The 25,314-nt window shown below is 44.4% G+C and overlaps 1 protein-coding gene across 5 annotated transcripts in view; it reads right to left on the reverse strand.

The window, feature by feature from the left end:
• Positions 1 to 1,256: 1,256 nt before the first annotated feature.
• The window catches only part of CAPRIN1 (cell cycle associated protein 1), a 590,401-nt gene continuing 566,343 nt past the window's right edge, over positions 1,257 to 25,314 (reverse strand). For 4 of the 5 annotated variants that reach the window (XM_069221863.1, XM_069221858.1, XM_069221857.1 and 1 more), the window contains one exon: positions 1,257 to 2,290. Coding sequence is in view for 3 of the 5 variants with exons in the window: in XM_069221858.1 (XP_069077959.1) it covers positions 2,226 to 2,290 (65 nt within the window). In the remaining 2 variants the exon portion in view is untranslated. The remainder of the gene's footprint in view (positions 2,291 to 25,314) is intronic. The other variant, XM_069221860.1, reaches the window with a different exon arrangement.

Genomic DNA, 25,314 nt, shown 5'->3' on the forward strand with positions numbered 1-25,314 from the left:
CGGGGACGGAAAATTACATTAGGACAAGTTCTGCATTTTCACTGGGTCAGAAATAGCTGGAAACAGGATCCAGCAGCCACTGAAAAATCCTTGACACCAGTTGCATCCGCTACTGATCTTTAACTACTCTGTGCCCAGTGGCATTAACAAAGGCCCCCGCTGTGCGCGGATGAGAGCGAGCTCCAGTGGCCCCCCTCAGTACTGCACCCAGGCCTGAGAGCTCTTGAGTGAGTACAGAAGGGGCCCCCCCTCCATGTTTTTTGCAGGGGAGCCCCCTCCAGTTTGGTTATGCCACTGACTGTGCCCAGACTGGTACTGATTCCAAGCACCCACATGGAAATGGAGAGAGCCTTTGCACCCCAAACGCCACTAGTTACTTCCCTTGCATGAGGTGCTATTGTGTGGGTGTTTGAGTGAAGTGAATTCTGGATATTTATTGGAAACCCAGCAACTGGGGCTTCAGTGCACTGTCCTGTCTGCAACTAGATTATGAATAAGGCGGCCTGGCACCTCTGTCCCAAACACTGGGACTGTGTTTACAAGCACTGCACTGACCCAGACCAGACATGTAGGAAGCTGAGAGCCCATGATCCTCCCTGCTAGGGTAACAGTGGCCACAAAAATAAAATCTTGTGGGTTAACGCTATAAAAATGTTTGGGGGTCATATCTCGGCCACTAAAGGTACTAACACCTTTAAGCTTTGACTGTACAATTGAATTCCATCAGTTCTTTCTAGTTGCCTGTTAATAAACGTCACGTTCTTCTTTGAGGATGTGGCACTGACTGCAGTTAAATAAACTCAGTTGACTTTATAAGTTGCATTTACTATACCAGTCCTACGTCTGGCTATATGAAGGAGCTACGTTTGCAAATTGTACCACTCCAGAGTAACCCTTGAATACTCAATGTCCGCCCCTTAAGAGAATCAATGGCCCACAGGGAGTATCTTGATTATCCTGGGTTGACTCTTGTAAATAGCCATGACAACCTATGGATACTTCCCTCCCACCCACTCTTCCCGAGTAGGGATCATCAAATTGTTACACCATGTTTATGTTCAACAGAAGAACAACAGTACTGGGGGCCAAGCCTGCATGTCAGTGTTCTGCCCAGCAAAGGAGCACGCGCTTCAGATCTCTCTTAAAGCTTTAAAGCTCCCTCCCAGTTAAGTAGATGGTTACACCACGAGTAAATGCAAAATCCATGTACACCTTCTACAATTAAGGGAGAAACAAACCACAAATGATGCAAGATGTAGTTTTTATAAACAGAAATTTATTTGGCTTTTATACCCTTTGATCCATCATTTCACTTCTTCTAAATGGGGCTGTGTGTTCAAAGAACGCCAGGCATTATTGTTCAGGAACACATTAAAATAATCGCACGCATTTAGATCCTAGTAAAAAGTACTTTGCAGGTGGGGAAAAACAGTGCAGAACAGATATGTGACCTCAGCACTGCCAGTTTCCATAACTAGAGAGTAACATGGACTGCTCAGTTAATCATGCCAGAATATTCTTGCAGAAGACACCGCAAAGACTTACAAGTGCTTCAAAAGCAGCTCAATGAAGTTCACATTGTACTGGCAAGTGGATGACCACGTGATGCATCCATCACTAGAGGGTGCAGCCAATCAGATCAGTGTTTCTGCTTCCCTAAAAAAGCACATTTTAACAGCAGCCATTAATTACATTTGTCAGCCTTTATTACCAAAGCGCATTCCTAGCCTGGTGATAGAAAAAAATAAAAAAACACATTAGGAAATGAGAAGCAGCTTAGCCCTGCAAGGCGCAAAGGCAACATTTGGGGTTGCCTAGTCAAACAGGTTTGAATTCTAAGCCATCATCAGATGCTCTGTAACTATCCTTCACAAGTCCTTTAAACATGTGATGACCAATTACCGGCGTCCACAGACAGGATAATACACACTTTCAGCATTGTACACCTAGTGCATTTTCAGTGCTTCCTTTCACATGAAGAGTTGAGGTTCAAATTATCCAGAAATGTTGCATTACCCCAGGGTGAGCAGAATGATCACCACCCAGCTAGGGCTCAGAATGAATGGTGAGGATTTAGTTTAATATACAGAATAAAATAACATATCCTTCCGTTTCCAGTAAGGAGCTTACAAAAGTAGTCTTAATCAGAGCAATGAGAACAGTCTTTATACTAAAATGCTGGACATTGGCCAATGCTTCCTTTCCGTGGTCTGCCATGAGGTCCTTTAGTTCACTTGTTGAGCGCTCATCAGAGGCATCCCTCGGTTGGGTCTTGATGGACCACCGCGCCCTGTAAAACAAAAACAAAAGCCTTAAATGTATTTCTTTTCTCTGCTGTGGAGGACATTTTTTTGTGTAGGATTCAAAATGTTTCTCCTGTGTGCTAAACCAGTGGTTCCCAACCTGTGGGTCCACGAAGCCTCCTCAGGGGGTCCGCGACTGCTTAGAAAATTAAATAATATTAAGAGATTACATCCCCAGCTTTCAGTAATGACTCAGTGGGGGGGGTCACCAGATTCCAACAATGATTCAGTGGGGGTCCCTGGGTTCCAGTAATGATAAAGTGGGGTCCACAGAAGTCCAAAGGTTGGGAACCACTCTGCTAAACGAACTCGACAGAGCACCAAAGATGAATCTTACACAATTTAGGTGGAAGGCACAGCTCGAAACATTTTCATAAATACCCGTTACATTTATAAACGAATTCTATTTTCTACAAAAGAAGTCATATGTATTATTGTTATTTGTAAATATGCTTATGTAAAGGCAATATCTAATGTAACAGACAGGTATCGCTGCACAGACATCCGATGATTGAGGTATTGCAAACAAGAGAAATTTGACATGTTTCAAGCTTCTCTTTAGGCTTGTTGGTAGACTTCTTCTGGTACTTATTTCCAAGCATATACTGTTCTGCTACTATTTTGTTTTGGAACAATTTAAGGAAACGGTGGAGTCACTTTTACTGATATTTTGTGGAAGGAAGGTTGGCACCTCACGTATCTAGAGTGATAATTAAAATACTAGCATTGTAGGAAGAATTAAGATGTAGCGCATGGAAACATTACGGCAAGGGCTGAGGCACTAGACTACAGTGAGGTATTCCCTTTTGAATAATTGCAGTGATGTAGCAACAACGGCCACCACAGTCTCAGATAAAGGCTATTGATCGAGCTGTCAGTAAATTTTCCATTCCACAATTTCTGCACAAACAGCATTGGAATAGACGGATAAATATTGCGTATTCTTTTTGTAGGGGGGAACGGAAGTTGATGCAGTTTGCAAGCTGATGTGCTCCAATCGCAGAGTTGGAATAGTGGAAGTCATTTCATTGTGCTGTAACTCCTGTAAGAAGGTAGGCATTGGAGTTAGTAAGTTGGGCTGAGAAGGAATAGAACATGACTTGGGTTTCAATGGATGTTGGTTGAGGAAGGAGTTATATCATGCAAGGAGCTTTGTGCAGGGACATACAAACCAGTAAATGGACATGACGAAAACTGGAGCCGACCTTAGGCTAGGAGAGATGAGAGATGGGGTCATGTGAGCCTTGAACCTGTCTCTAAGGAGTTGAGTAGGATTTTTCTCTTACATGCAGGCTATGTGAGAGCATGCAAGGGGGACTCTCTTTAGCATAGAACCTATTAGTAAATGCATCCTGTTAAGAGCAGGGATTTGCAGTACAGCAGTGTAAGACAAAAGTCAGTTTAGTTCCTCTGAGCCATAAACATGGGGCCTTCCTGAACTGTTTCCTGTCTTGTCCTATTTTGTTCTTTCTGCAACAGACAGTTTCATGTAGGCTTTTATTTCTATTTGTCACATAAAAAGCTGGAAAGAATACAGTAATGCTGTTTCATTGTTCTCAGGACTCCAAGATGTCTGTAATCCAAATATCTGTAAAGTAGTTGTCTGTCAACGAGAAGAAGAGAATCCGGGAGACGCGGACCCGGGTAGGTTACCCGCCGGCAGGAGGATCCTAAATCAAGGAGGTATATACCTGACCATTGGTCCGCTCTGTCCCATGTAGCACGCTCCTTAATGGGGACGAGGGCGACAGACAGGATTAGCAATCCCATATTAGTGTGAGTGACTGGATACAGTTTGTCCTGACAATTTCAGGTATAAGTTTCTTTGTACTTTACACAAATAGGAGATACATCTAGTCTATTTTTGGTCCTGAAGAAGCGTCACTGGACCCGTTTGGGCCTCTGGGAGACGCGAAACATGTTGACCTTTATGGGGGATAGCGTGGAAATTTCCCACCCCTGCCCTAGAGTGATTGACCATTAACTCTGTTTCACTCTTATGATTAGTTTTAACCGTGGCCTCTGACCTATACATTCTTATTAAATAGATTTTTCTTTGAGGTTCAGTGAGTCAATTTTAGATTTCTTTTTCTTGATCTCCTTACTTTATGCACACACCTAGGGTCTTGGCATCATCTCAGACAAGAACTCCGGCAAAGAGCCCCCCCATCTGGGGTGGTACCCGTCAGACATTGCAGCGCCAGTCTGACGAGGAGCAACTCCGATGATGAAGCATGACACCTATCTGGGTGTGTGAGGTTTCTGCTCCTAAAATAGGACCCTCCCGTAGTTGCTGTCTTTCTCCCTTGCTGGAACAGTGTACTTTTCTTGTTTTGAAGAGAATCCACAGGCTGTTGTCCATGACAGGCCCCCAGGGACACTTTGGGAACAAAGGCGCTCTCCCGTTTGCGACAGAACGACTGGTGCACACGGCCCCAGCCCACTTTTCTTCATTGACTTCCTATTTTACGTCTGAAGATATCCGCAGAGAATCTGAACATTGGGCACTTAGGGCCATATGTACGAACACTTTTTCCCATAGACATAGAATGGGTAAAAACCTTTGATACATCTGGCCCTTAGTCTTTAAATTACTCTAATACATGACTTCAAGTCCATCAACTCCAGACCTGGAACAACTGCTACAGGATGTTCCTGCCCAAGGCAACCTCTTCAAGACATATAAACAGTGGCTTACTATGACAGACAATTTGGGGCGATTTTTGTGATGTAGATTCTCCATTTTGTCTTTATTTTTGGAGATTTATAGAGCATGCTATCACTAATAAACAGCTGGGGATTGATTTATAAAGCTGCTATCACTCACTAATCAAACGGCCTGGTTTGTGCTTCTGAATTGCTTAGTATACTAAGTCGCCATCATCCATCGGGACAGAATATAAGCTTTGAAGACAGGGACTCAATGAGAGAAGGAAAAGTAAACAAACTGCAGGGGAAACAACAATTTGGAAGTTGTGGGGATTGTTAAGAGTCAAGGATAATACCTGAAATGCAGGTATTTATCCTATAAAAAACCTCCAGGTCTTTTCTAGGTTTTGGAAATTAGCCTAGAGCGGAAGGCCCAGTACACTGTCCCACCAACAGTTTATTGCAGATAGGAAGACATTCCGATTTTAAACGTTCAGTTTTTAAAGGTTTTGTCACCAATCTTTGAGTAGAATCCAGAATTTGAGCAATCTAGGAGGGCAAATGATCAGAAATAAAATGAGTGTTGGCTGCACACAAGTTTGTCTAAACACTAAACGTCTCTAGCAGAAGTGCTAATGATAAAAAGTAAACAATAATGGGGACGTTTTGCAATACTGGGGAGAACCGTCTAGAGGTTTGGGTAATGAGCTAAAGGTTCCCAATTGAATCACTGGTGATCATCCTGGCAAATATGAAGAGAGCCATAACAGGACTGTTGCCATACTGGCCAGCAGTGTTAAAGGCTAACGTAGACGTGAGCTTCTAATGGTGTCGACAGCAGCGGAGAGGTCCAGTGATGGGAGGACGCCTCTATCCATTATCACCCAAGGGGCATCCACTGATGACTGTGGTGCAAAACTTCATCTCTCTAGACCAGTGTTTCCCAACCTTTTGACTTCTGTGGACCCCCATTTTATCAATACTGGAGCCCGGGGACCCCCACTGAATCATTATTGGAACCCGGGGACCCCCACTGAGTCATTACTGATAGCTGGGACCTAATATTATAAAACATTTTAAGCAGCCGCGGACCCCCTGAGGAGGCTTCACGGACCCCCAGGGGTCCCCGGCCCTCAGGCTGGGAACCACTGCTCTAGACCACAGGTGTAGTTGGCATTGGTTAGTGAGGTTCTGAATCTAATAAAAAAAAACATAAGGACTTTCAATGGTACATTAAAAGAGTTTAATTAACCTAGTACTTCGGCCAGATTATTGAGCAATAGTTTTCACAACACAAAGCTCGTGGCAATAATATCTGATACTCTTGGTACAGTTAAAATAGAACAGAGTATTACCATAAATAATGCATCCGAAACCACAGTCGGTTCCTGGTACCGAGTAGTAATATTAGCAGAAGTACCAGGTATTTGTACCCAGCCCTGAAGTTTGAGGTCCCTTCCTCAGTGCTTTTGGACAGCAAGATAAAAACTGATTTGTTTATGTACTTTCTTTACTATGCACAACTCAAACTCCGCTTTCACCTGATTTTCCATCAGGCTGACCACTTCTGGTGTTTGCAAAGGCATGTTCTACTTTGCCTTTGCCCTCGCCCCTGGAAGCTCAGTTCCAGGCACTGATACTCTCAGTCTCCTGATTCTTTCCCAGTGATGGCCTCGTCTCTGCTCCTGGGTGACTCTTCAATTCACAGGTCCAGCTCTGGATTTTGGCCTCTCCCAGATTTTTTGACCCCCATCCCTCAATTTCTCTCAGTGACAGACCTCTTCCTTGGATCACAGAACTTGTTCAAAGGAGGAAGATGGAACCGGACTCCAGGTGCACTTCTTCCTAAATTGTCCCCATGCTGTCGGTACACATAGATGACACAAAAGATGGCACGCATCTGGGGCCCTGACAACCTGTGGGTTAGATTACGATTCTTTAACAAACTTAGCTGAGGATGGGAAACCTAACAAGGGGACTGATAGTGCATTGAAATGCCACAGTGTCCTTTCCAAAGTGTCCCCACGTATTTCACTCATGTATTTACTGAGATACTCATTCACCCATCCTTGAACGTGATAGATCGTGTAGCCCAGCAGGAAGAATGATCACTGTTAAGTCACTGATGTCCTCTTCATTCTTCTGGACCCCATCACTTCCTCCTATCAGCCAAAGTCGGCAATTGCAGTGTTTTAATAGGATGGTGGGTAATATTGGGCTATTCACAACATTTCAGCACTCATTCAGGCACTACATCCATCCTGCTAGCCTTTCAACTGTTCCTCACCCATTCACGTATTCACCCAAAACCTAATTTTCCCGTGCGCTGTATGGAACAAGAGCAGGCCAGTATAACGAAGGGGCCTCAGTTAAAACACTACCAGACTATTGTACCACGAGGTCTTTGAGTGAAATGGATAGGCTGCATTGTATTATACACTACTGTCTGTATTATAGCGCCTTTATCAATGCTTAACAAAGAGAAACTGCAGTATAAAAAAAACTTTTAATAAATAGAAACCAGCTTAAAAGTATCAAGTGTGAGGAAATGGTCTTTCTAGCGTTTTAAATCATGTCCTCTGCTGAGTTATTTAAGGCAATGTCCTTTTACTAGGTCGACCAAAAACAATTTTACTGGCCTTCAATACAGTATTGTGTTATGGATTTTGCCCTGTTACAGAACAAAGAAAGGTCTTCTGAAGAACTGCATCGTCCTTCAAAAATGTTTGCAAACCAGCCTCCCCTTGCTTTGTGCTGAATCTTTCTACACACAAAGATATGCTTAGCACCCAAAAAAACTCACTTATATCCAACACACCTAATGAATTATTGCTTTGTTTTCAGAAATCTAGCCACCCTCACCCGTAATGTTAATATCTTCCTGTGAGATTGTTTGTTACAATATCTACTGTTCACAGTTTCCATTTCATAAATTCTCATTGTGGCTCTTTACCTACTCCTACCCCATATGGCAAGATCTGTCCTCTCAAAATATCTCTCATAAATAAAGGTATGAAGAACACACCCTTCTCCTTAGGTGCTTAAAAAATGCTGGTTGTGTCCAAGGACAGAAGATCTGAGAACCAGGACTGTCTGGCCCATACAGGGACCCCCAGTATCTTGATGCAGCACCTTTTCCACTTTACATCATGAAGAATAGATAACAAGATATTGATAAAGAAGTCCTGGTGTTTGCCAAAAATATGCTTTTTTGGTTCTATGGAGTTGTAATTGAATTGATGTAATCACTCCCCAATCTTGTTAATTATCTCTACAAAACCTAATGTCAATTTCACCTACAAAAATGATGAGGATTTGTTGTAACTGGTACCCTAAAACATTGAAGCCCTCATCACGACTTTGACGGTCTTTCCCAAAGACCGCCGAAGCTGCCGGAGCCGAAATGCCACCAGTGCTGGCGGTCTTAAGACCACCCTAATACGACTAATCTCAGAATTCCGCCCAAAATTGGGTAGAACTCCGAGACCAGTCGCGGTCGGTGGTGCAGAGGCGGTACCGCCACGCCAAAAAGAGACCGCACACCATATTACAACCCTTAATACGGTGAGGGGGTGTCCAGATGGTGAGGCGCTGCTGGCGGTGGAAGCGACAGGACCCATCCCCTCCCGGACGACCTCCTCAACGGACGAGGGAAGTGGATCGTCCGACAGGGGAGAGAGTGTGTGTGAATGTCATACATGTGGGGGGAGAGGGAGGTGCTTGTGGGTGCGTGTCTGGGTGTGTGAGTGATTGTGGATGGGGTGAGTGATTATGGATGGGGGATGAGTGATTGTGGATGGGGGTGGGGGATGAGTGATGGTGGATGGGGGTGAGTGTGGATGGGGGGGTGCGTGTGTGAGTGATTGAGCAGATGGAAGGGGTGAGTGCTTTTATGCATTTTTCAGAGTGGGAACGGGGGTGATAGGGTGCTGTTTACTGCTACTTGAGCGTCGGTATGGGTGTACAGTACTTTAACAAAAGAGGTATCTGTGCCTGAACTGTCAGTAACCATGGTGGGTATTGTTGACAACTGGTCAATCTTAAATAATCAGGATTTATAAAACATGACAAATCACCAGTGAGGGTCTCACTGGTGCATGTATAATAGGCCACCAGCTGGATAACCAAGTTACTCCCTTTGCACAGCCTTAGAATTAAGGGCGGGTTTGCAGTCCCTTCCACTTCCCGAGGAATTGGCCAAAGATTTCAGGCATGGATAATGTTCGATACTAGGCGATTACACACAAACATAATGCCAAATTACAACTACATCTTTTAAAAAGAGTAGGCTTTTTTGCTTTTTGCATCTAGGAAAGCAGAACAATCAAAATTAAAAAACACTCCTAAAACACCAGCTGTTCTAGCAGCATTTCGGACCGAAAGCATAACCATTATACACAATAACAACACTTACATAATGTGCTATAATAGTTCTGATAGCGTAAACAGACATTTATGGTCAGTGTTGTCAACCAAAGAAATATTCTGGCATCTTTAACTAAAGCTGGAAGCTCTCAAGCCTTTTTGTAGTATTTATACCCAAAGGGTCCCACCTTGGGTCAGCTTGGACGAAGTGTTATCAGGCATCACCCCCAGGTTCTTAATCACCGGTGAGGGAACAGGCATCGAACATAAGGCCATAGGTCAACAGTGTTGATCCAAAACCTTAATCTTATTTATTTCTTTACAGTGCAACCTGTGTTTCGTCTCGGTTTATTTTAAGTTGGTTCCTCTCCATCTAACCAGAGATATATCTCATGGTGTCTTGAAAACCTATATGCGCTGAAGGGGAGTCATCCAAGCGAAATACTAACTGGGTGTCGTCATCATAATTGTACACCTTACAGCCTCTGTTTATTAAGCCATTCGGCTGGGGTCTGCACCTATTTAACGAGTAAATCTGGCCCGTGGATCCCATTCAACCAATGTACCCAATCTACGTCAAATGTCAGCTTGGGCTCAGCAGACCTTCAACTATGTTACTGGGACTCACAAATCCTGTTCTTCAATGACTGATCCATGGCGGTTACGATGACCCAGCATTCTGGATCAAAATCTCTTTAGTTTGTCGAAACAATATCATGGGCTTATTATATGTGACCACATCCTAAACTCTCTCCAAGAGGTAACCTGAGTGACCATTTTGTATTGATGCTCTGTACTATGCTCAATCGAGTTGGGATAAAAGACCCACTCTTGCGATGTGATTATGGCATGGTACATGGCTCTTGCACAGTAGCAAATTGTCTGGTTTCAGGGGCTGGGATCTCACTGAGATTTCTATGCTAGGACGTCTGGCAAGAAAGCAAGTGAAATTGTTTCAAGCCATCGAAACCTAATTTGACTGGCACAAGACCCATTCCTATAAATCTGCAGCTAATGCATGCTGTGGCATCTCATCAGGATTCTTTGTTTGACCCTAGGGAAAATAGCCTGTTAGAAGCCAAGATAATTTTTGGCTCACTGGAGAAAGTGAGGATGCATCTGTAAAACTGGTTATTAACAAGCATGATTTGTTCACGGCTCACAAAGAAAATTGAGAAGGAAGGGTGGGCCGCTGGAGGAATGTGATTGGAGAAAATGGCCCTACCTGAACTTGTGATGTCATCTTGGCAGCACCTCATACTGTTAAATGATCTACACACTACTTATTTTACTCCTAAGAAATTATGGCACGCTGGCAAGATTTTATCATCATTGTGTTTTTGTTGTTGAAAAGCTCCGACTGATTTCTTTCTATATGGTTTTCGAACTGCCCCATCGAAGCAAAATATTGGTCCAAGACACTTACCACTCTCTCTAGAATAATATATAGACCCCTCTCTTTGCTTGGACTTCTTGTGTATCCTGGAAGATGTTGGTGGCTGGTGTGCCCTGGTGTGTTTTGGTAGTATGATTGCATTGAGGGGCACCGGAAATCCCCTGAACCCCCACCCCTAAACCAATAACGGAATAGAAGACAGTCCAGGAGTCCTTGTGCAAAGATGGAAGGTTGGGGGGGATGTCAGTAAGTGGACGGGAGGATTTGTGTGAGCCTAGCTGCTGTATTCTGAATGGTCTGGAGCTGCTTAGTGAGTTAGGAAATGATTGCGATATAGAGGGCATTTCTGTAGTCTAGCTTGCTGGTGATGAGTCCTTGGGTGTTTGTTCAGCAGCTGTACAAAGGAAGCTTCCTGAAAATATTGGTTAAAGAATTCTTGTTGACCAGGATTCCCAGGTTCCTGGCTTGGATACAAGGGGTTAGGGAAGTTCTGATGGCCACCAGGCAGAGGACCACAGAGTCTGGTCTCTCCTGAAGGGTACTACCTGCTTCTTGTCCAAGTTGAGTTTAAGGCAGTTAGACTTTATCTAGAGGGTGACTTCCGACATAAAGCCAATAAAATGTGCTTGGGTGTTGGTGCTATCCTTGGATTGGGAGATTAGTTCTGTGTCGTTGGTGTATGAGATTACATTGAGTCCAAAGTGTACATGATTTTGGAGAGAGGAACCCTGTAGATGTTGAAGAGCGTCAGGCTAAGGGATGATCCCTGAGGGACTCTGCAGACCAGCTCGGTGGGTTTGGACTGTGTGTGCATTCAGGGAACTGATCTGCCGAAGGCATACACTGCACAAAGTCCTGACTTGAATACTTCATTCACTTTTTCAAATAGTTGCAGGGGCCTGCAAGATGGAATAATTGTTGATCCATGGGGAGAACCACAAAAACTTGATTTGCCCAGTGAGTGTTTTGCATAGATTAGTGTTGGTTTGCAACAATACTTCACCTGAAGTCTAATGTTAAAGTCTGCTCCTTCTCCAACAAATTTTGATTGCCTTCTCAAAATCAAAAATAAATTTGTCATCATTAGTACAGGGTACCTGTGCTGTAATTACAGCCGAGAACAAGTTACTAACCTACGGTAATGCTCTTTATGATAGAGACTAGCTGCAGATTCATCACCTTTTGAATATCCCACATACATCAGAATGCATTCATAAACTTTTAAGAGGTAGCACTGCGTACTGGAAGATGGTGCCTTACGGCTCTTCAATGACAAAAGTTCCCTTCGGAAATGATGTGTGGGGCTTACATAGGAGCTAATCTTGCGCACTGACATCAGTTGCTTTCAAGACTGTCTGAACCCCCAGACACAGAGCCCCCAAAAGCAAATCGGTAGACAGTTTACAAATTCCTAGACAGCTAGACAGTCTCCCTACCAGAAAGATCGAGACTGATGGCAAATAACTTGCTCTGTTGATAGAGACTTCTAGCCGCAGATTCCTCACCAATTGAAAAGAAACCAAACAAAGCATTACCTATTCGAAGGTGGGTCTGTGAATGGACTCAAACCAGAAAGCCCTGCAAGACTGAGCTCAAAATGCCCCTCTAGGCAAACCTGACAGTCCAGGTAATAATGTTTCGTGAATGCATGGAGGGACACCCACATAGCCGTCTGGCAAGTGTCTAGGACAGGCACTCTGGATGCCAAGGCAGTGGTAGCAGCTTTGGCACTGGTGAAATAGGCACACAGTCATTCCAGAGGCTGCTTTTTGGCCAATGTGTAGCAGATCTTAATGCAAAGCACAATCCAATGGGAGAAGGTCCTCTTCTGCACTGCTTTGCCTTTTTTTTTTTTGCAACAGATAACTCCACAAAGAGCTGGCTGTCCACACCATATTATCTATGTATAAATTCAGAGCTCTCTTGGGGTTCAAGCGATGGAGTCTCTCCTCCTTAGAAGAGAGAGTCTGAACATAAAACAGGGTGACAGTTTGACGTGAAACATTGTCACAACTTTCGTCAGGAAGGATGCCAGAGTCTGCAGCACTAGTTTGTCTGGGTAGGAAGAGTAGGGTGGATGGACACAAAGAGCCAGATGTTCACTGACACACCGTGCTGTGGGCAGTAAGAAATGGTCTTGATAGTAAGGAGCCGTAGAGGACTGCTGTGAAGTGGTTTGAACGGACTGTACATCAGATAGTCAGTATCAGATTATTATTCCTCTGGGGCATGAGAAAGGGAGAAGGGAGAAACATGTTGTAGCCCTTTCAAAAATCTCACCACAATTAGTGACTTTAACAATAAGGGTTGATCTGGCAACCGTTAGAAGGCTGAATGATAATCCTTAACTGTGTGCAACGCAAAGCCCTGTGGGGCAAGAAACAGAACAAAACACAATTTCAGATAACTTGGAGTGAAGGGGGTAAAACTCATGTACTGCACTAAATCACAAATTTGTCCTAACGGCCAGGCATATACAGTTTGTCAAGGGATGCCTGGTTGCCAAGATGAAATCACCCACCTCTGGAGGCAGGTCGAAGTTGTTCAGATGTCACTGCTAAATTTCCAATCTTGAAAGTGTTGTTGCAAAGGTCCTGACCTTCATGAGAAATGGGGCAGAAGTGGTATCGGCAGAAAGGCACACAAGAGTCACAAAGCAGTACATATCTCCGAGCGACACACCGGAAACTACAGTGTGCAAAAGCGCTGACACTGCACGTTCTCTGCTGTGGCGAATACATCTAGCTTCAGGCATAGGGCCTGCTACCACACCCTGTCCTGTTTGTTGCATCATAACATGGTGGTGGTGTTGTCTGTGATCACCTGTTACCAGCCGCCCCTTGATGGACAGAAGGAAGATTTTCAATGCCAAGCGGATGATCCTCATCAGAAAAAGCTGATGTAGAGGCAAGACTGCCGTAAACAAGAGTCCTCTGATCTCCACCTCTTCCAGCTGGCTGCCCCAACCAAGAAGTGAAACATCAGTCACCACTGTCAGCTCTGGGTGGGCAACGGAGAAGAGTCTGCCACTGACCCAATCATGGTCCATTAACCACCACTGCAAATATTTCACAGTCTACTCTAAAATCTGAATGTGGTCGGAGAGATCCCCTTGATGTTGGACCCACTAGGACTTCAGATCCCACTGCAGAGCCTGCGTATGCCACCTCGCATGCTCTACCAGCATGATGCAAGAGGCTTCCAGTGCCAGCAGCCTCAAAGATAACCTTACTCAAATGCAGGGCAGAGATTGCAAGATTGGGACCAGAGCCTTAATCCCCTGGAATCGTATTCCTGGGAGAAAGGCATGAAACCGAAGTGTTCAGAATGGCACCAATGAAGGGAAGCACCTCAAGACTAGTGAGGTGCGACTTTGGCACACTGATATTAAACTGCAAAGGGAAAAGCCCGGAGAGTGAGCTGTATCCCTGCTGTCCTGCTCATCGGAAAGGCCCAAGTCGATCACAGCAATGCATGGCAGCGAATGAAGACGACATCCTTTTAGCAAGGTTGGCCAAAAGATTAGCTTTGGAGAAACAGCTCCTGGCTATAGAAAGGGAGAGAACAGAACTGGGTTTAGCACTCATTAATGGTGGCAGCAACATAAGAAATAGGGTCAGAGAAAATATTGATATCCTAAAAATCCCCAAAGGGATTGTCTCAAAATATGAAGAAGGTGATGATATCACCAAGTGGTTCACAGCTTTTGCGGGGGCTTGTGCAACCACAAAGTTAAACAGATCTCACTGGGGTGATCTCCTTTGGGAACGGTTCACTGGTAGGTGTAGGGATAGACTCCTCACACTCTCTGGTAAAGATGCAGAATCCTATGACCTCATGAAGGCTTCCCTGATTGAGGGCTTTGAATTCTCCACTGAGGAGTACAGAATTAGGTTTAGGGGGGCTCACAAAACCTTGAGCCAGTCCTGGGTGGATTTTGTAGACTACTCTGTGAAAACACTGGAGGGTTGGGTAACTGGAAATGAAGTGCATAACTATCATGGGCTTTATAATTTGCTTATGAAAGAACACATTTTAAGTAACTGCTTCAATGAAAAGTTACATCAATATCTGGTATACCTAGGTCCAATTTCTCCCCAAGAATTGGGAAAGAAGGCAGACCACTGTGTCAAGACTAGGGTAACCAAGACTCCCACTGGGGGTGACCAAAAGAAAGGGGCTACAAAGCCTCCACAGGAGAAAGTGAGTGACACTCATAGAAATAAAAAATGATTCCTCAGAAGGCCCGCAAAAACCTGTCCAGGTGGGTGGGCCCCAAGACACATCCAAAAATAAAAGTGGGTACCAGGGCAAGAACTGGGATGCCACTAAGACATGGTGCCACAAATGTACACAGACAGGGCACCACACCAAGGACTCTTCTTGTCCCAAAAACAAACCCCCTAGCAAAACCCCAGGGGTGACTAGTGTAGCCACTGGGGGGTGACTCCTCAGACGAGGAGGTCCTCATAGCCTTCGACTGGAAACTGGGCCCAACAGTTGAGTTGGAGATTCCAGAGGGAAGTAGACACTTCCACCACCTATTGGTGAATGGAATCCCAGCCACTGCCCTGAGAGACACTTGTGCCAGTCACACTATTGTGCATGACAGGCTGGTGTTCTCAAACCAGTACATCCCAGGTGAGACTGCCAGAGTAAGGGTTAGCCCAGACAAGGTCACTAATAGGCCTGTGGCTTTACTGCCCCTAGAAGTGGGTGGAACTTTTAGCTGGAGAAGGGTGGTAGTCAGTACAGACCTCCCCCTTGATTGTCTCCTTGGAAATGACTACACAGGTTAGTCAGAGCCCAAAAGAGGAGCTGGTCCAGTACCAGCCCTCTCCCAAGGATTCTGGAGGTACTGCCCCTGCAGTGTTTAAAGGTAGGCCCCAGAAGAGAAAAAAAAGAGAAAACAGTGTAGGAAGGGTGGACAACCTGTAGCCAAGGTTCCAGTAAGCCAAGGAGATTCTGCTCCAGTAGGGGAGAACTCCACAAGTGGCACTGGTAAAGTCCAACCTGACCCACAAGAAGCACTGACTAGTCAGGCAACCATTAAGCATGAGTGGGTGGCTCCTCAGCAAAAGTGGAAGGAGGGTGTTTACTACAAAATGTAGCCCCCCCCCCACCAAACTCTATCACAGCAGACATGCACCCTGAACCCAAAGAAGCCTGTAACTTAGCCCCTTCCCTTGTAGGTGAAGAGCTAACGGTGTGGCTCTGGGCACTGATAGCTGTCAGTGGCTTCTGCTGGGTGTTGGCCTTTATGGCTGCACTGCCCTTGGTCTGGTGATCTGACCCCATGCCAAATAGCAAGATAGGCCCCCTGACCCTGTTGGTCATGGTGGGGTTACTCTAGCTGTGGGTAACCTAGGGGTGACCCTGGCTAAGATTAGATTAGCAGAGGTGGATACCTGTAGGCACTAAAGAAACAGACAAGAAGCAATTCAGACTGGGTCCTACCACTGTTAAGGTAGGTCAATTCCCCAGAGGGAATGACCTAGACAGGAGGATGTAAGGCAGAGTAGGCCCTGCAACCAACAGCCGGGTTCTCTACTCTTCCTCGCCTGACAGACTAGGAAGACTCTCCCTGGTTAGGCTGAGTCTCCTGGGCTGGGAGGGGGGGGTTGTGCTTCTTCCGCTTCTGCAGGGGTGCAACTCTTCTGTGTCCTTTTCTTCATAGGATGTCAAGACCTGAGTTCTAGAGTTTAGGGGTGCCACCTAAATACTCAATTTCGGGGTGTTACTGGGAGTGCCAGTCGGTAGCCAATGGGCTGACCACCTGTAGGGTGACTACACCATTCTTATGACCAGTTCCGCTGGGAAGTGGGTATAACCCTAACCCTAGTGGGCAAATTCCTTCTAAACAAGATGGAGGAATTTAAATAGTAGTGTCCACTTCAGCTCGTCCACATTAGGGGTGGGGCTGGCATGAAGTGGGCACACCTCCTAATCTGACTAATTTTCCCATCTTTCCTGCTGCCAAAAGTGTGGTCAGGGTTGGTCATCTCCGCCACTCCCCCCCCCCCCAATATTTCTTTATTGGTTTTAGCATCACAGATAGCACATGCACAAAACTTGTAGTATAGCAAAGGTACAGTATACATTGCTAAACGGGTACTTGTGTGATGAGGTTGTGGGAGCTTTTTATGGGCACGTTATTTTAGCCATAGGCCTGCCGCTTGTGCCCTTTAGCCTAATCATTTATTTTATTCATTTTAATTGCTGAGCAAAAGCTTCATTCTGCGGTGTTTTATTTGTTTTATCTCCTACACTTTTAGCCTAGGAACTGTTGTCATTCTTCTTAGTAGGACATTCTTGTTATGTGCTCTGCGCAAGGCTATACCCGATATTGTTGTCACTACAAAGTGTAACACCACAATCTGCCACTTCACGAGAAACACATGTATTCATAAGTTAGGACAGTTATCAGAACATCAACTGTTATATTATAAAACATCACTCGCCCCCTATACATTAGACGGAGAGTTCCAGCCACAAAACTGCCACTGCATGCTGTTGCTTCACTGCAGCTGTCTGCTGAGACTTGACGTCTTTTCCACCTACAAGGGAGAGGACTCTCAATAGACTAAAAGCCCTCTTCGCTACTACCATATTTAGGTATGGTGTCATCCTAGGGATCCTGGGGCGGGGATTAGGGCTAACACTGCTGTGCTCTAGTAGTACCTTAGTGCCGTAAGTAGGAATTCCAACCCACACCATTCTGACACTAACGTGGGACTTTTCTTATATTTCACATTCCTTGTAACTGCATTGCTATTATTATCCTTTACATTGCAGTACATGCTGTTTTATCTATAATGCAGTTGATTCAATAAAACTCATTGAACCAATTTCTGCTTCTGTTTTTGCATGTTTGGGACGACTGTAACTGAGAGAAACGGCCGAGATCTGTTACACCACGTATTCCCTGCGCACGGCTGCCACAAATCAGTGCCACTTTCAGATGTTGCTGAGGTACTGCAAGCTGTCCGGCAGTGCTTAGTTTGTAAACAACAACGTGCCGGTGCCCAAAGCTCTCCTCTGAAACACGCGGCTGCTGCAATTAAATGTGCAAGAAAGGAATACTGAGGCAGCATAATCCTGAAGCCATCTCAGGCCTCTTTAATCCATTTACAGCTCTCCCTGCACCTTCATCTCACTCTTGGAGCTTTCTGCCTTTCTGATGGCTTTTCGCTTTTCTCTTCCCCCGTCTTTTCCATATGTGTCTGCTGCTCACAGTAAATGCTTGAGGCAGAAAAATAAGCGCCATCCCTCAGAAATAAGTGCTGGTGCGGGGTACCGGACACCACCGGCTTGAATTAAGCACTGCTGGCTGGAAGGGTTAGGGTGACAGTTGTCACACGGTGTGGATTTGGACTCAGTTCCCCACAACCTGGTGGTGCTACCGCCCAAATCCAGCAGTCACATTAGTATAATGCGAGCCAACACAACATGGTGGCACCAATGTTTGGTCAGGCACTCAATTACGGATCTCCCTGAATATCTGTCTCACTACGTGCTAGAGGCACCCCAATACTATATACAAAGACGCCCCTGGTATTGAGGATTTCCTCCCAGCTAGATAGGTAGCACCTATTTTAGACTGAAGGTTGTTCAAGATTGAAATTTAAAAGGATGAATCTCTAATTAGTGTCCTTATCTCTGAACAACTACATTTACTATGGAAAACCCGCATCGGGAGTAATTACAGTAAATATGAGCACCCCCTCTCCACTAATCATTTTTTAAATAATGGCCTTACGGCCCAGGGGGGTGTTCTTACATTTGTGGTTGAGGCTCATCCAGCCTATAGAACAGACATTTTCTACTCTTGGGTGAGTTTTCCAGCAGTTGACGGGAACACTAATACATTTCATCATTATACACATGCTAATGCACCTGTACAATACAGAGCATACGGATATACAGAGATACCGCTATCTTTTCAAGTCCACCAGAACTGGCTTGATGGCGCCCTACACCATACAACACTACATGTTAGGCTAGGTCCTCTGAGTAATGACGGTCCTACCCTGGCCCCAATTGGCTACATACAAACCGCATCCTGATGCAGGCACCTTGGTGGCAGCTGACGTTCGCCGCTTACATATTGAACTTGTAGCAATATATAGACTCTTAGTACAATTTGTAAAGCAAATGTTAAATACAAACCCAGCACCCGCTGCTGCAGCACAACCGCATGAAGTCACACAAGGCATTAACCCTGCAACAGTGCATTCAATCATGGGTAAAGTACCTGCAAACAGTGGAGAAATTCAGTTTTGACTAGCTCAGAAAAATGCACCAGAAGCTGTGTTTCCCCACATGGAACCCCAAGATAAACATGGAATTCTCATTATGTGATTGCGATTTGGTAGGGTTCCCACAGTGGGTAGCTGCAACTCTCTACACTACTACACATGGTACACCAACCCTTGCCAATCTTCCAGAGGTGTTAAAACAAGTCCAAGATGAATATGGGGATGCCATGGCTCTTAATTTGGGGATGCAATTAATGGGCAATTTTGCTACATTGTCCTCAATAATAAGTAACCCTAAAGGAAAAGCAGTAGCACTAGCAGTTAAGTTGTGGCTCTGGGATGTTCTTGCACAGGATCAAGAATGCAAGCTGCCTAAAATTATTGCTGAATCCTATTTGAGTAAAGTTTGGGAGCCAGACCTAGTAAACCACAATTACAAGGTAAATCCAATAAGGATTCTATCAAGCAAGCAGCTGAGGGTTCTTAAAAACACTGGAATAAACAAAAACAAACATTTAAAAAAGACAGGGGAGAATCTCCACAATCGGAAACACCTGAGAAATGTTATAACTTTTTAAATAGGGATAATATAAAAACTCTTGAAAGATATCAATATATTGATACATGCCAATCTCGTTCCTTTCAGGACTCACCGGATAATGTAGTGAGAGGTAGGCTATCAAAACAACAAACCGAGTACATGAAACTGAAAAAAGATTCAACATTCAGCAGACGTTTCAGTAAAAAAAAAAAAGAAGAGAAGCTTCCACCACAAAAACCCCAATTAAAAAAAAAGAATGTGGCAGCAATTTCTGCACGAAATGCCACACAAGATGAGAGTTTTGTTGAAGAATAGGAGTTGGCTCTGCTAGACAGCGCAGCAGAGGTCACAATAGTTCGCCAGAATCTTCTAAAGCATCTGGAGGTGAAAGCAACTGATGACGTTATAGAAGTCGAAACTGCGGACATGCACGTCTCTCCTCCCAATAGGGTGCATAAAATGAAAATTAAATCAGAGGGAGACACTGAACGCACAACTGGTATTATATTCTGGAAACAACTGACTGACATTTATTAAATTTTATTGGCCGAAAAGGATTGGCTGCTAGAATTTGTCTGTGAAGTCCCGCAGGGGGAAGGCATCAGTAAGCCCTCCTTCTCGCCCCTGGTTCCTATAGAATTAATAGAGTCATACTCATTTGATTGGGCACAGGCACAGGCCCCTGCACTGTATCGCAATCATGTTGGGTGAGATAAAGATTCTCCCTACCACATAATACCAGTTAGGTCCCAAACACAGCCTAAACCTCAATATCCTATTAAGCATGAGGCTAAAACACCTGTGATAGAAATACTAGCACAAATAGAGTACCAGGGTGTAATTGAGCCCTGTGTCTCACCAATGAATAATCCTGTATTTCCCATTGCTAAATCGGACCATTAATATAGCATAGTCTTAGATTACAGACATTTAAACAGTCATACACGTACATTCGCTATTCAAAATGCACATAGCACAGCACTCATTAACAACGCAGTGCATAAAATATATAACTTTGGATATTTTCAACGGCTTCTTCTGCCCAAATATAGCGCTTGAAAGTAGGGATTTAACAGCATTTACCGCTTTAGGCTTTCAGAAACAAATTGTAGGCTCCCACTTGGGTATAAAAACAGTCCTGGGCTGTTTTTATCAAGTGTAACATCCATTTTACATGACATTGACCCTACAGCGTTGTCCCCGGTTGATGACATCGACCTAACGGATGATGATCTCATTCACTATCTGAAGCGGGTGACCCTCATTGTTGTGGGATTTGCCGAATTCAGCTATAAATTAAATTTCAAGAAAACAAAAATTGCCTTTCTCAGTGTCCTATTTTTGGGATACGAGTTATCAGATGAAGGTAAGAGTCTAGCACCCCACTTTCTAGAAAAGTGCACACAATTGCAACCACCAAGTACCATAAAAAAGCTCCAGTCTTTGTTGAGCTTTTTAAACTTTGGCAGAACTTACATTCCAGATCATGCACAATTCATTAAACCATTATATGACTTGATATGCCCAACGTTTCAAGAAAATTTTGGACAGCTGAGCACACGCATTCTCAGATCATTACAACAAGACATGCCTGCAGCAAATCATTTACACACAAGGGATAACAAAACACATTTGGTCATCAGAGTAATTGCTGGTGCCATCGGTTTCACCTATGTAACATTTAATGAGGGTGATACCATCCCCCTCTTGGATACAAATCACACCTGTACTCTACAGCTGAACGTTTTGCTCCCACATAAAAGATTCTGACTGCTGTTCAGATGGGCGTCATAAAAGAGAGACCTCTGGTTCAGGGGAAACGCATTATTGCTGTTTCGATCCCAGCCCTCAAGGCTGTTACAAAGGCCAGGACTCCAATGCTAAGCCATTACATTCACATTAGATCCAATGGGCAACGTCTCTGACAACAACTGATATTGACTATATATTTGACCCAAAATTACAATCTCAAGAACTCCTTCTATATGAAATGGAATATCCAATACCGGCTAACACTTTGCCAATTGATCAATAGCAAACAATTATTTACACTGATTGTTCAGCCCAACCAGCCATAGACAATAAACATCAATAATCCGCTGCTTGGGTGGCTGTGAGTGGCTACATGAAAGATGGTGAATTCCATCCGCAGAACACTTACTTACACGCAGACCTTAGGGGACTGCACTGCACAACTAGCAGAGCTCAAGGCTCTGGTCACAGCACCGGAACACACAGATCCAGAACAACTAACGTTGATAGTCTGTGATTCATACTACTGTGTCCAGTCCTTCAATCAATATCTGCATTACCAGTGTCAGAGATTCAAAAGGCAACACCATCAAACAGGTTGCTATGGGGAGAGTAGCAGATCTGAAGGAAACACTACATAATGTCCATGTAGTTCATACACTGGGGCATCAACGTGTAGGAGTACACGTTGCAGGCAATAACTTGGCTAATGAAGCAGCCAAGTCAGCAGTAGCTACGACTTCTATTGTTGCAATAACTTGTTCATGGACAAGGTTGGATGATGAAACACTTGCTGCTGTGAAAGCTTCGGCTGACAGCTATTACCAAAGGTGTATCCTGCCAAATATTCCTACTGCATAACTAGCCTAAGTACTAGGGTGACCACCCGTCCGTAAATTTCACGGACTGTCCGTAATTTCGCCCTGCTGTCCGTGATGAAAGCTTTAACGGACAGCATTTGTCCGTAATTTTAGCTTTCACTTAAAGGGCAACGGAGGCAGGGCGAAATTACGGGCAGAGGAGTTTCCCTAGCTGGGCTGGAAGGCAGGGGGTCTCCTGTGCTCTGAGGGAGGGAGGGGCAGACAGATAAGAATAGGCCTTCTTGCCAGGGGGTCTCCTTCCCTAAACACATGCAAATGTGGGCAAATCTGCAAATACAAAGGGGCTTGAAAACCTGCATTGACTTTACTAAAAGGAGTCACTTGAAGTTTTCTGGTGGCAAAGATATTTTTTTCAGAGAGGTATTGTAATGGTGTTCCAAGGTGAGCTGTGGAGTGTGTGGTTTTAATGGAGTGTTATAATTTTTTTTATCACTAGGTATAAACTGTATATTATTCAAATCTGTATTTGAGAAGCACTTTTTATTTATTTAACCGAAATGTATTTGCGCATTTTGTAGCAGCTTTTATTATGATGTAATTGTATTTTTCACAGTTCTTTCAGGTACCACGGTACCTCATAGTACTAACAAACATTGGCAAAGCCAATAGGTCTCATCTACGAAAGAGTTAGTGGCTTTGCTAATGTGTTTTAGCCATTAGCCATGTTATACACCAGAGTAGCTGCTGTTCAGCACGGCCTAAAGCTAGTGGCATAGTGGTGTGGAGTGGAGTGGAGTGGAGTAGAGTAGCTTAGGAGCAGTGGCGTAGAGCCCAGTGGTGCAAAGTACAGTGCAGTGGGGTACAGTGCAGTTGTTTAGAGTGCATTATCGTAGAGTGCAGTGGTTTAGAGTGCAGTGGCATGGAGTGACATGGGACAGAGTAGAGTGGCATAGAGTGCAGTGGAGTAGAGTGGCATACAATAGAGTAGCAGAGAGAGCGGTAGTGTAGAGTGGTGCAGTGGCATAGATTGCAGAGTAGACTCACATTGCAGGGAGTGCAGTGGTGTAGTGTAGAGTGGTGCAGAGTAGGGCAAAGTGCTGTAGAGTGGAGTGATGCAGAGTAGAGTGGCATAGAGTGCAGTGGCATAGAATGCAGTAGTACATAGTACATTGGTGTATAGTATGGTGGTGGAGAGTGCAACACTGCAGGGTAGAGTGTCAGTGCAGTGATGTAGAGTGGAGTAGAGTGGCACAGAGAGCAGTGGCATAGAGTACAGTGGTACAGAGTAGAGGGCAGTGGCGTACAGTGCAGTGGCATAGAGTGGCATGGGGTAGAGTTACATAGAGTGCAGTGGAGTAGAGTGGCATACAATAGAGTAGCAGAGAGCGCAGTAATGCAGGGTGGTGTCATAGAGTGCAGAGTAGACTCATGTGGCATAGAGTGTAGTGGTGTAGAGTGGTGCAGAGTAGAGTGGTGTAGAGTATAGTGCCTAGAGTGCAGTGGCATAGAGTAGAGTGGTGTAGAGTGCAGAGTTGCAGAGTAGAGTGTCAGTGCAGTGGTGTAGAGTGGTACAGAGAACAGTGGCATAGAGTACAGTGGTGCAGATTAAAGGGCAGTGCAGTTGTTTAGAGTGCACTGGTGTAGAGTGCAGTAGCATAGAGTGGCATTGTGCAGAGTAGAGTGGCATAGAATGCAGTGGAATAGAGTATATTGGTGCAAAATGCAGTAGTACAGGGCAGAGTGGTGTAGAGTATAGTGGTGGCCAGTGCAGTGTTGCAGAGTGTCAGCTTGCAGTGGTGTAGAGTGCATTGAACTAGAGTGCAGTGGTCAGAGTGGTATAGAGTACAGTGGCGTAGAATAGATTGTTTCAGAGTAGAGTGCAGTTGCATAGAGTAGAGAGGTGCAGGGTAGAGTGCAGTGGCATAGAATGCAGTGGCACAGAGTGCAGTGGCATAAAGTAGATTATTTCACAGTAGAGTGAGGTGGCTTAGAGTGGAGAACTGCAGGTTAGAGTGGAGTTGCATAAAGTGGCATAGAGTGTGATGGCATAGAGTAAAGTAGTGTAGAGTGCCGTGGCATAGAGTGCAGAGGTGCAGAGTAGATTAGAATGATGTACAGTGTATTGATGTAGAGTGCAGGGACATAGAGTTGAGTGTTACAGAGTAAAGTGCATTAGCATAGAGTGTATTAGCTTAGAGTGCAGTGGCGTACAGTGCAGTGTTGCAGAGTGGCAGAGAGTGGAGTTGTGCGGATTAGATTGGTGTTGCCTAGACTGGAGTGGTATGGCGTGCAGACGAGCAGAGCGCAGTGGTGTAGAGAGGTGCAAAGTGCGGTGGTTTAGAGTAGAGTAGTACAGAGTAGAGTACAGAGGCATAGAGTGAAGTAGCATAGAGAGCAGTGACATAATGTAGAGTGGTTCCGAATGGAGAAGAGAACAGTGGCATGGAGTGGCATAAAGTGGAGTGATACAGAGTAGGGTGCAATTCTGATATATTCTGAAGTCTATTTAAATGTTGTCATGTGATAGAAAAAACTCTTTCCTAACCCCAGTATCCAGCAAGATTGTTGCATAAATCCTCTCACTTTGAAGTCAGAGAAAGGAAAGTAAACACTAAGTTCCCACCGAAGACAGAGCCTGACATTTGACTTTGTTCTTTGAATGCACAGCAAATATGATGAGATAAGAACAAGATTTACAGGCCTGTTTACAGAAAGGGAGCACTCTGCAGGATACTGTAAATAAGGTTTTGGCAAGGGAAGGGACAAATTCAAGCTGCATGGCCTAAAACAAATAAAGCCAGCAAATTGAAAGCAACAAATTGTGAGTGTAGGAAGTTGGCTCTGTATGTGCTATTTCAAAGTAAGGAATAGCATGCACAGAGTCCAAGGGTTCCCCTTAGAGGTAAAATAGTGGTAAAAATAGATAATACTAATGCTCTATTTTGTGGTAGTGTGGTCGAGCAGTAGGCTTATCCAAGGAGTAGTGTTAAGCATTTGTTGTACATACACATAGACAATAAATGAGGTACACACACTCAGAGACAAATCCAGCCAATAGGTTTTGTTATAGAAAAATATCTTTTCTTAGTTTATTTTAAGAACCACAGGTTCAAATTCTACATGTAATATCTCATTTGAAAGGTATTGCAGGTAAGTACTTTAGGAACTTTAAATCATAAAAATTGCATGTATACTTTACAAGTTATTGACAAATAGCTGTTTTAAAAGT

The sequence above is a fragment of the Pleurodeles waltl genome, chromosome 3_1 (genome assembly GCF_031143425.1).
Source record: "Pleurodeles waltl isolate 20211129_DDA chromosome 3_1, aPleWal1.hap1.20221129, whole genome shotgun sequence".
NCBI classification, from domain to species: domain Eukaryota; kingdom Metazoa; phylum Chordata; class Amphibia; order Caudata; family Salamandridae; genus Pleurodeles; species Pleurodeles waltl.